Genomic DNA, 12430 nt, shown 5'->3' on the forward strand with positions numbered 1-12430 from the left:
GAGATGATTTTAAGTACACAAGAACCAGGGCATGGTTTAGAGACCACATAAGCATCTCAGCTACATGAAGCAAATAAATGTTAGGCCAGCATTCTGACCTTCGCTTGTCATTTGAATTGCTGTGACTGTGATGGTGATGGTATGAGATGGAATCTCTCCAACTTTTACTTCATGCAATTTGTGCTTATGTTACTGTTCCTCTTCATTAATATTTATTCTCTTGAGTTTATTAATTAGGAGTACATTACAACCAAGAAAGATAGGTGCACCCAAAGGAATGTGCATTTAGAATATGTTTGGGAGTAAGTTGAACTATAGGGTGATTAATTTAAATAATGCAAGTATAAAAAATGCCTTTTAAGAGAGATTTTTATATTTTTTAAATCATATTTTGCTTAAATATTCTGTCATGCTGATTATATGTACTTCATACATTATCTGTTTTGGAAAAAGTAGTATATTTGTGTGTATTTAAAAATACATCAGTAGATCATTAAGTAATTTTATAAATTTTACTGTACAAAATACCATGCTTTTCTGGTTGAGTTGATTAAGAATAGAAGGTATTTTAGAGAGTATATTATTTACACAGATTAGAGTTCATTTTCTGCCCCTTGGAGTTGGTATAAGGTTTAGAGTGCTAAGCAGCAGTTTTCAAGTTTCAGCATACTTGACGAGAGAGGATTGATTTTGGAGCAGTTAGCCTCCTGGAGAGAGAGACCCAGAGGGAGTGCGTTTCTACTAAAGTACTTCAAGTCAGTAGACCAAGCTGCTGTATTGTAGACAAAATCAAATGGATCACATGTGGGGAAGCCTGCAGTTGTGCTGCTGGTCATTAGCAATAGTGTTTGTTGCTATGGGAACTACTGCTAAGGAACTGTACAGAGGGATTCAGATAGAGGGGAAGATCTGGAAGAACATAAGATTAAAAATGCAATGAGACAATCTATACACTGATGATTGTGATCCTTTTCATCCTAAACAGTCCACTTAAATAAATTTGTGCTTTCCAATTAATTGGACAATAAAATATTACTGAGGGACTCTTAATTTCTATGATATTTCAGGCAAAGAATGAAAGTGTTGGTGCAGTTTTCATGAGAATTTTAGATATGCTTGACTAGGAAGTCATTACATCACATTTATCTGTTTGGATGTGGGAGACTTTAACAGCTTTATAAATATTCATGTTTGGTTAATTACGTTAATTGTTCTGCAGAAGTGCATGCACTTCCAAGGACAGAGTGGGTTGGTTTTTTTTATATATAGTTTCTGCCTGGTACCTCCATCAGTCATGCTTTAGATGAACTGTTACACCTTTTTGTCCTAACTCTGATGCTTTCCTGAGGAGATAGTGAGAAGTAGCTTATATTGTTAGGGAAAGAAGAGAGAATTCTATCTAGAATTTTATTTTTGGGGATAAAAAAATCTGTTGTAATTTTTGGTTAAAATATATTTTGTGATAGTTCTGTAGAATAGTGCCAAAAGTTTAATCATTTTTTAGAAACAAATGGTCTATTATGAGTGGTACCTAAATCTTTAAGGCTAAATAATGATTGGAATGTGTAGCTTATGGGTTCACTGCATCCATTTTCTTCCTCTCCCTAAAGTGACAAGGTGCAGAGGCACTGCCTAGTCTCCGGTAAATATAGGGTAAATAGCATCTGAGGCCAGAGAGGAAGGAGGACATAATTTGGGAAATTAATCAATAGCTTAAAAAGACAAGCAAGTATACTTTTAATATTTTGCCTATGTAATGTTTGCCTGTTTAGTGTTTACCTGTGTTGTCTAGGTTTTTTTGCAGAACATTATATAATTGCATGATGGGTTCCTGATCCTTTATTGAGATTGTTGGGCATTACCATCATATAAATGTTAAATAATACAAGTTTAGTTGGAAGAAAAATGTTGTAGCATATAAGTGGATGTGTTCTAGATCTGTTCTTAATGATACTGATGGACAGAATCTTTTCTGAGCAAAAGACCCAAGATAGGTCTCTTAAAAAAAAAAAAAAGTCAACATCTATTTTGCCTTCTCACATGAGACATAAAAAGATGGATTGTTGTCTTCAAGTGAAAATGTGCATGTTCATAGCTTCTAGTCTAGTACATAATATATAGATTTAAGAGGAGGGTACAGTGCTTGGGGCCTATTTGTTTAGTAAGGACATGATCAAACTCTCACTAAAGTCAATGGGAAGATTGCTGTTGACTTCAGTCAGGTCCTCGATGTTCATAAATTCGCTTCAGGCTGCAGTAGGAAGTTGCTCCTGCTTATATCAGGCATCCCCAACAGCTTCAAAACAGAATGGTCCTGATCTATCAAACTATATTTCACTCTATGCAATGTCTGTATTGGCTTGATCCCTAAAGACATCAAGTGGAAATTTTTCAAAAATATAGCAGCCCTATTGCAGTCAATAGAAAGCAAAATTACTTTTGAATAGTTTCTAATAATCCAAGTTGTGTGATTTTTGGGGATTTTTGTATGCATATCTGTTTTTTCTCCTACTGTAATTTTAGAGAAGGAATTTTGCATTTAAAACCCCTAGTAAGTCGTCAGTATCAGTACCCACACTTTCCCATCTTTTAAGTACTGATGGAGTTGGGATTCACACAAGCACTTACATAACAGGTATTAGGATTGCAAAAACAGTTTTGCTTTAAGATTGGAAAAGGGTTCTTACCAAACCACTTGGAACAACTTCATTTATGAAATGTCATGTAATAGTTCCCACCCTGTGCTTCAAACTCCAGAGATTACAGGTTATAATGGCCTTTAAAACACAAAATGGTGCTGAGCATGCATTTGAGATTCTTTGCCAAGGATACATTTTGAGATCAATGCTGATTAGTTAATTTTCTAACCAAAAATGTTTCAAGTGCTATACATTATAATATTACAGACACTAAATTAAAAAGTCCACAGAATTGTATCTTGTATAGAAAAAATTTTTAGAATAATGATTTTGCTTTGTATTTTGACACCTATTGTACAACCGCTAAAGGAAGGGAAAATCGAATAACATGGAGAAAATACTTGTTCTGTCAGTTGAATGATGGATTTATAAATTGTAGATGGAATTTATAAAATTGTTTTCTGTGTCTGGTTGTAATGTCCTATTAGTGTGCTGCATAGCAAGTTGATAGTATTTCTTTTGAACCTGTCAGTTTCCTTTTTCACCTCAAATACTTCATAACCCTAATTTACCATTTTTTCTGTTTTAGAAGAGAGAATGCAATTGAGTAAAAAGGTTCATTGTATAACAATTTCTTTAGCAAAGAAGAGATAGAGAGATGAATGAATCAGATTAAATTTGTTATTCTTTAGGAAAAAATGCAGCTTCTTTAGAATTCTTAAAGTTTGATGGACAATATTCTCCACAGAATTTCTATTGCATTCTCGCACCCTGATTGTTTCCATGAGGTGCATTGCAAAACTGAAGATGTAAATTTCAAAGATTGTTCTACACTCAACATCTTGTTAGAGGTACTTCAGTTGTTTACTTCCTGTGGTGTAAATCCTGAGGTCATTACTCAAAGCCCCATCCTCCCAGGTATTGAGGGCTTCCTGTGAGGTGCTAAGTACTCTACTCTCAACTCCTGTTGAACTACATGTGAGATGAGTTCACAGGAAATACTAAGCATTTTGTGGGATTGACCTCTGTTCTTAATCAATCCTTATTCAAGAAAATTGTTACAAAAAGCAGTATGAGTTTCACTGAATAAGAACCTCAGGATTTGGTTCTAGCTATATATTTGGATGCATAGACCCTCCCAAGTTTTGTAATTCCTCTCTTCAATGTTATCTTGATGAATGTTTGTGCAAAATGTTGCTTTTAAATTATTTACTTTCTTGGTGTGAATTTTTTTATGTTCGTAGATTTTTTTGTGTTGTCATGTGATTTTCTGATAGCTAAGTTAAGTGCACTTGTGAAATTTAAGGTGACCTCAGGTTTCCAAAATTGTTCATTGATGCCAGAAAGTGTTAAATACCTTTTTCAAAGATCCGCACTCCTTTGCCTAGCTTTTTTTAAATTGTAGGCCCAAATTGTTTTAATTGTTAATGGACTTGAAGTGAGGAGTGTTATTTTTTGCATACGTAGGAAGACAGTAATCAATGGGCAGAGGATGATGAGTAGTTTACCATTGCAACATAACTTCTATTTACAAGTTACCTTATATAGTAGACCGGGCTAAAGAGTCTTGCCCTGTGGAGTAGAAAGTTTATTCAAAGGAATTCTGTTACAAATTGAACCAAGTTCTTCTTCCTCAAAAGTCTATATTGACTGAAACATCGTTTTATTTATTTTGTTTTGTATTCTACAGTCTATCATTCAGTACCTGTCTTATAACAATTGTTTGTGTTAATTTTTACAGGTTCCACTAATATTTTGGCTCATACTCTTCATGGAATCAACCATGCAGTAACTGCAACATTGCACATTATAATGGGTAATTCATAAATGCATTATCAGAAGCTTTCAGATAATTAAAAGACAAATCACTTAAAAATTTGAATACATGTTCATAAAGGAAGGAAGTGCTTACCTGACAAATCAATGATACTTTGTTGTTTCCGGGTGAAGTTTGTATCATCGAATAGTTTGGTTTGAAAGGGACCTTTCCTATGAGATCTAATTGACTGTGTATCTTAACAGAGTTGATTCTCTAAACTCTTCTTGATAAACTATTCTTGGGTATCTAGTATGACTATTAATAGCTGCATTGAGGAGAGTTCACCACATTCCATGACAGATGGTTTCGTTGATTAACTGTTTTATACTGCTTTTCTTTTAATTTAGTAAGTCAGGAAAAGCCAGAGTTGCACGGGCAACCTTTAACTCTGTCCCTTATGTATGTGCATTATGATACACAATTCACTGATCACATACTTTTTTAAAATTCAGGAAGCCTGCCTAATAGTAGGAAAAATGGGTAGTTGAAGCAATTGTTCAATATTGATTTTTATCCTCATCTTTTGGTGTGGGTTCAAGGCATTCCAACAATTTCTGCATGGAAGTAGTTGTTTACTACACAACATGGCATCATTCACCATCCAACCTGCACAATAAATGGGGCAGAACTTCTAAGTATATGAAAAATAATGTGATAATGCTATTCAATATTATGTGTATTCAGAGGTGACAGAGTTAAGGTTGCCAGTGCAACCTTAACTTTGACTTTTCCTGAATTTTGAATTCTTCACTTTGCATCATTAATGTTCTTTTTAAGGCAGATTTTTGTATGGAACTGTATTGACTTTCTTGTAAAGAAAAAAAAAAAAGCTGTTCCATCAAGTGTAACTGCTTACTAGACCTCAGCTGAATGCTTTATTAGTTAATATATCAGTCAATGATGCAAGAGCCCTTGCTCCATTTCAAAGATTAATATTGAACATGCCTCGGTACATTAGATTGGAAATTTCACTTCTCTATCTTTTTCACACATGCACAAATCCAATGGAAACCTGAGAGAGAGAGGGAGTTTGTTAATGATCATTTCCATTCAGTTTTTATAGGTTCCCATGTCTCGAATATAGGCAGCTAGTTTTATGAGATAGAAACCAGCATGTATGTTTGAAGTATGTTTTAAAGTCCTTATAACTTGGCCAATGAAAACCAGTTTTCACCTGACCATCAAATCATGCATCTGTTATGTAAGGGACTTTGTCAATTCTTAATTTCTATTGCAGTGCTAACAGAGCTTTTTAGTAAAAAAACATTTTTTAATATCAGATGTGCTTTTCCTTGAATACAGCTGTTTGCATAAATCGTACTCAGACTGACAAGTGCTAACTTGTACACAAAAACATAAAAAATTTCATATTTATAATCATCTGAATGTGAGCCGTTAGAATGAATGCACTTGAGCAATCTTAACTATGTTTCAATTCATGCTCCTTCTATAATGCTTAACTTATTAATCTAGAAATTAATTAATAGTCTGCTTGGAATTCTTTCATCTGTTAACTCGCATGTCCCCACTTTCCTCTCCTTTTACGCTACCATTCTCTCTTTATTCCTAAGAAGTGTAGCTAAGTTTAGGTTGAAAACTAATGGAATATTTGCAGCTTAGATGTCTACTGTAATATTTCAGGACATATACAGCCAGTGGACATCTGCACTTTCAGTAGTCCAAGCAAGCTTCTTCGTTTTGGATTCTCGGCTATGTTTGGTTTTGGTGCAAGAACTCTGGCTTTGGCAGAAAAGCATCGCTGGATGCCCTCCAACCAGCGGAGAGATTTTGCTGTAATTAAAACACTGGCAAGTCTAAAGTATGCTAGCTTATTTTCAATATTTTTATTTTCCTCATGAAAATGTAATATTATTACCCTCAGTTTTACCAGATGTTAAATATATATTAATATATTTCTTAATGTTATCAAAATGAGACTGCAGGCAGACACTTTTCAGGTTTTATCATGTACTTCCTTGCAATGTCACCATTTAATTAGGAAAAGCTTCTGTATATTAATCATCATCTTCTTAAAATTATTTTAACCTTGATAAAAGCAGATTTAGCAGTCAGAATATTGGTTTATGTGGAAATGAATGTCAATATTTTTCTAGGCCAGAGGAATGTGAGTTATCATTTCTACCTCTGAAAAATTCACTGCAGGGCTCCCAGGAGTATGTTATGTAAGTAAATCTGAATTAAACAATCCTGTATCTATACAAGTATATAGCTTTGAAGATAAAATTAGAACAAAATGAAATATTGTTTTGATGCAATAATATAACAAGGCTAAATGGAACTTTGTCTTTCAAGATTATGATTTATCCAACTATTACATTTTTCATTATATAAAGTATACATTAACCTTGTTATATTGCTTTACTTTTGATGTTAGCAGAGAACCTGTCAGACAAGCACTACTCTATTTTGTTCACTGCTGAGTAATCCTTTCTTCCAGTGTGAGAGATCTGATTTATTCTTAGATAAACTATAACATTGAACATTGTTCAATTACTTTTAAAATTTTATTTCTTTACGTTCTTTGTTATTTGTAATTGTTTTATGTGACACATTTTTATTTTTAGAAAGAAGAAAGATAGACTTAAAAAATCTGGTGAGTTTCAAATTAAATTGTCCTTAAAAGTGAACTATGTTTGGTTGAACTAATGTAATACTGAATTACTCTGTTATATTTAGACAGCAAGTTTCAGTGGCACACGATTCAAGGTCACTTCCTGAATGTGAGCATTATGGCAATCCCCTGTCTATGTTCAATGGCACCAAGAGGCTTGGCACCTAATACCAGGTCAGTAAGGGTTTAAAGAATTAGAGTAATGTCTATAAATTCTGACATCTTACTCTAAAACCTTAGCTTTTCCTGGAATGCCTGCCTGTGTCTCGGGCAGTCTAGACCCTCTTGTAGTGGGGGAGGGAGGATGGACTGCACTTGACTCCATAATCTCAAGAATTGTAATCAGTTTTTGGATCAAGTCATCTAACTAGAATAATCATTGGATAATTACAGTGATTAAATTAGAGGACAAGACTGACTTAAGTAGTAGTCATCAAGTAATCATCTGTCTCAGCTTTCTTGATAGGAGGTGTACTGGGTCATGGATTTCTCGTAAAAAATTCCTGTTGAACTGGAATTCTCCAGTTGGGAAAGTCATGTTGATTTTTTTTCCCTATCATAAAGAATTTTAAATTCTTATTTTGTCATTTTGACAAATTCAGGAAACACAATATTTACTAATTGCTCTAAATTAAAAAGGCATATCTCATGGTTTCAGGGGAACTGTGTAGAGCTGGCGTTTGGTTATGAAAATTGGAGCTTTTCACCTTTAGCTAACTAATCTGAATATAATCCCAGATTGAAATGTTGAAAATATTTATCATCTGATAGCCAGCAAAGTATGAAAAGTGGTAACTGTGAATAGTGAGTTTATAATCAACTGTGCCCCAGCCAATAGCCCATTTTAGTGTCAGAAGAACTGAACAAATAGCCATTGCATTCTTCAGTCATGCAATCAGTTTACCTTTTCCTTGTGCCTGTTTTTTCTGCAGCTTCCCAATTTATGGGATGTTTTGTTTGCACATATCACACCAGATCGCATGCAACTTTTATTGGCTTTTGGCAAAAGGCTACTCACCACTAGGTATAATAACTTGCTTTGTTCACTTCAGCCCCTCTTGCCTGCCGTGTAAGCAGTTTAAACAGATATTCTTCAGAAAGACAAATTCACCAATCCATATGTACTCTTAGGATACGGCTCCTCGGTGGGAGATAGTTTTGCTGAAAAGTTTTCATACCAAAACCATCTTCCTTAGAGAGGGAAATGTGAGGTATCATAGCCTGGATTATTATTATTATTAGTAGTAGTATTTATTTGTTTGTTTAAGAGAAAAAGTATGTACTTGAAGATAGTATGCTGATGTTCTATACTGTTTAGAAATCTGTTCTGTCAACATGTTCACTCTCAGTGCAGTTTTCCAGGCAATGGAAAAGGTTCTGTGAAGATTTTAGGAAGAAAGTCTTTCAGCTTTCTCTCTCGTCCTCTCTAATCTGTCCCGTCTTTCAATAGTTGCAGATCTAATGACAGCTCCAAGGCACTGTTTAGAGCTGAAGTGCAGATGAGTCTCTTTCCCGCCCCCTGCATTTCAGATAACTGTGTACTCCAGTGTCTTCAACCCAGCCTCAATTCCAGCTGTCAGCACTGTACTTCTAACAAGATGCCCAAGGAGAAGCACTCAGCTAGATAGAGATAGGGGTCCTGCAGGTGTCTCTTGCAGGACAATGAACAGCAGCAACACTGCACAGGGTGGAAGATAAAATGCTGCACCAATTGCAGCAGGTATGTGAGCTATTTCTGAAACACTTGACCACCACTGCAACGTCACCTACTGTCTTCGCTCCAACTGTCATGTTTCCCCCCAAGAGCCAGCCCACCTGCCCATTTGCATCTTATAAGACATTTTGATCAGACTGAATATACTGGGTCTGACTGACCACTGTTAATCCAGTTTTACAGCTACTAGTCTAAAGCCCCAAAAGTGACTATGATTTTGGATCCCTTAGTATTTGGGTGCCCTGCTTGAGATGCTCTAACGGGGTTGGTTTTCAGAGTGTAGGTGCTTGGCACTTTCTAAAAATCATCCCCCTTGAAAGTATCTCAGTGGCATCCAAAAATGGAAGCATTCAAAATCACTAGTCACTTCTGAAAATGTGAGCCATAATGACTAAATAAGATATTCTTGCACAAAATTATATGCCTGCCTGGCAGAATATGTAGGTTTCTTGATCATAAAAAAGTGAGCTACAGAGAACATTTTCAAACACCTCCTTTACTTGCATCCTACCTCAGAATACCTCTGCAACGTCAGATGACTCCACAACCAAAAGAAATTGTCCCAAATTCAGAGTTGCCTCTGTAAAGGGTACTCTGCAGAATGTTGAGGTCTACAGGGATGTAACCATGCAGAATTCAGTGTGTGCAAAGGCAGAGTCCCCAGGAGGGGATAAAGCCCATTCAGAAAGATCTATGGTGGCATTTTAGGAAGCCAGTATCTTAAATTCAATCTTTCAGATTGAACATTGGCATCCACTTCTTAGCAGACACTATACAATTAGATTATCATCCTCCTCAGATGCTGCCTCTGTCCATCATGTCCTCAAGCTGATGGGATCTCAAGTCTTTGCTGTTCTCCTCCAAGTTTTTCCTTCCTTTCATTTAACTCTTGATTGCTAACTCCAGAAGTACTGTCGGCATGTTGGTGTCTTGTGTACGAGATTAGAATAGTCTCATTAACATTGTAAAATGCTCTAACAGGTGAATTTATCAGTCAGGGTTCCATACTTTCATATTACAGATTGTTGGCATAGTTTTTGTGTTAAATAGTTTTTATTAATTGTTCCTGTTGATGTTTCATTTTGTGGGCTGCTTTACATCACAGACCCCTTTACTGAAGGATGTCTTTGGCACCAAAACTTATGGGTACCATAATATCCCTGCCCCAAGGACTTTACAGTCTAGTGCAAGTATTAAGGGCCAAATCCCCAGATGGTGTAAATCAAGATAATTGCATTAATTAACAGAACTACATCAATTTATCTATGATGATGTTTTGTGAAAGGACAGTCTTTATATGGAAAAGGCAGTTTCTGTTTAGGTGACCATGGATTTGAAAAACTAATCTTTTAAATAAGCAAACATGTAGACGTATTAATTTTATTGCTGTATTCTACAACTAGATTTACTTGTAATTGTTTTTATATAAAGTTCATCAGCCTTTTATGTGAAATGACCTTAGATTAATGTTAATGCCATAAATTAAGTATAATGGATTCCTATCTACATTGTTTTTTTCTGAAGCTGATTGTAGTCAACAAATTAACTGAAAAATTACAAAGCTTTTTAATGTTCATTGTATTGCTGTTATTCCTTGGTTTAGGATTCTATTTACCATTAATTTTATTTAATCTATACATTTCTCTTTTGCTACAGTTAACTAAAGTGATTTATATTTAAACATTTGTGTATATATAAAGCAGTAGAACAATTAAACTTGATCTGTAATTCTGTCATGATAGTTTATTACACTATATATTTAATTTCCTGTGAAATAAGCATCAGAATAAGCAGCTCTCAGGAGTAAGCTGATTCTTGCATATAATTGTTGGGAAAGTATTTGATTCATAACCAAATAAAAATCACTGAAGTATATTGAAAAGTTCTGAATAATTTTAGAAAGTTAATCTTGTTTTATATTGATTTTTAAACCAACTTAAAATGATTGTGAATTTAGTTTAAGGACTTAAGGCCTTTGATTGTAACATTAGTTTAATCAAAACATGTACTTTTCAGGTTGAATAATGGTAGCATGGCTCTTATTGTTGTACAAAACACTTCTCGGTCAGAGTTTATAAAACATCTGAAAAGATACGCCAGTGTAAAAAATCAGGTACAGTTAATCGTTTGTTGTTTTTTGTGTGTGTGATTATAAAAGAGCTACTAATCATGAAGATAGACACGCTACAGGAGTTAATATTAGTTTCCTCATAAGGAGACTTAAGTTTCCCTGTCAAAATACATTAGCCCCCTTTTATCTGATTTTTGAAAATCACTAATCAGACTACTACCGATTAGCCTATTTCAGCCCATCTGTTATGGTTTAGTTTATATGTGGTTTACACAAGCAGTTGCACAAGAGTGTAAAGCTACTGAACTAAAATAAGGACAGAGAAATTTTGTGTTTAAATTTAGTGTACTGAGATTAAGGGCACATACTGGGAACCAGATGCTACTCTTCAGAAGAAACAAATACTTAAGTCCACAATTTTGGCAAATCACTGTGTGCTATGATAGTAGCCGTAGTTATGTCCTTTGATTTTCATAGACCCCAGTTCCTGAATCTGGATATGAACGGACTGTAGGAGAGGTTTGCAGATCTGCCCTTTAAAAACACAAGGTCAATATTCCACCTTTTATTTAGCTGCATCACGGAAATTAGAGTTTAGTGGTGTTTTTGTTTCTTCTATCAGAGTGCCTCACTGTTGCTTCAAATTACTCAGGGCAAACCCAAGTAAATGTATTACGTGAAAGTATACTGATCATCTTCCAAACAAGTCACGTCATTATGTAAAATTAGTGATAGACAAGTTTAGGTTTGATTCAAATAATCGTTCAGAATTTAGGACCTTTTGAAGAGCTGTCATTCCTTTGTGCTGGATGTCGTCCCTGGGAGATGCCTAGCTCCATATTGTGGTGACAGCAATATGCCTCAGAAAAAGCTTTAAGTCTTTCTCATTCTGCCACTGTAGCACTCTTATAGGAAGAAGTGTTTGCACTTTTCTCTCATTCTGTCAGCTAGCACTTGTGAAAGAGAACGTGGACCCACTTTATAATCTACATGAACCTTTACTATGCCTATAACTCACCTCATTTGGGTCAGAGTTACTGGTTATGATGGACAAGCCAAAAAAAACACAGCATAACTTTCAAATCCTTGAGTAAGTCTGCAAAGTTGAAAAATTACACCACTTTACTTGTAAACTGAGCAAATGTATTTGGAAATAATTGCATTACAATACAAATGGAATCCTGTGATGCCATTTCTGTTGAGTCACTATTCAAAGTAAAATAGCACATTAAATTATTAACACTGGCTTAAATATAAACAATACATTTAATGGGATCAAAGCCAGGGTCAAGATTTTAGTTTGTTCTGTCCAGGAAACAAGTTGCCCATAAAATGTACATGACTGAAAAAATAGCATGACAAATGGGTAGTTAATGTCTCTTGCTTTATCTACATGAATATTTACTCGTATGTTTTCCGTATCCATAGTGCACCAACATGAACACCATTAAACTGGAACCTTTTTTGGCAATGCTCTAATGCAAAACTTAGCGCTCATATAATGCTTTTCGTCTGTGAATTGGATACTGTACTTTCCCAAGTTTCCCATTTTCAT

At 35.0% G+C, this 12430-nt stretch overlaps 1 protein-coding gene across 4 annotated transcripts in view; it reads left to right on the top strand.

The window, feature by feature from the left end:
• CERKL (ceramide kinase like) overlaps positions 1-12430 on the top strand; it is a 102269-nt gene that overhangs the window by 84233 nt on the left and 5606 nt on the right. For 3 of the 4 annotated variants that reach the window (XM_030580059.1, XM_030580062.1, XM_030580061.1), the window contains exons 6-11: positions 4381-4455; positions 6100-6277; positions 6573-6641; positions 7044-7072; positions 7156-7264; positions 10821-10917. In XM_030580059.1, the coding sequence (XP_030435919.1) occupies positions 4381-4455; positions 6100-6277; positions 6573-6641; positions 7044-7072; positions 7156-7264; positions 10821-10917 (557 nt within the window). Of the gene's footprint in view, positions 1-4380; positions 4456-6099; positions 6278-6572; positions 6642-7043; positions 7073-7155; positions 7265-8540; positions 8809-10820; positions 10918-12430 lie in introns of those variants that run through there. The other variant, XM_030580060.1, reaches the window with a different exon arrangement.

Source organism: Gopherus evgoodei, chromosome 11 (assembly GCF_007399415.2).
Source record: "Gopherus evgoodei ecotype Sinaloan lineage chromosome 11, rGopEvg1_v1.p, whole genome shotgun sequence".
NCBI lineage: Eukaryota > Metazoa > Chordata > Testudines > Testudinidae > Gopherus > Gopherus evgoodei.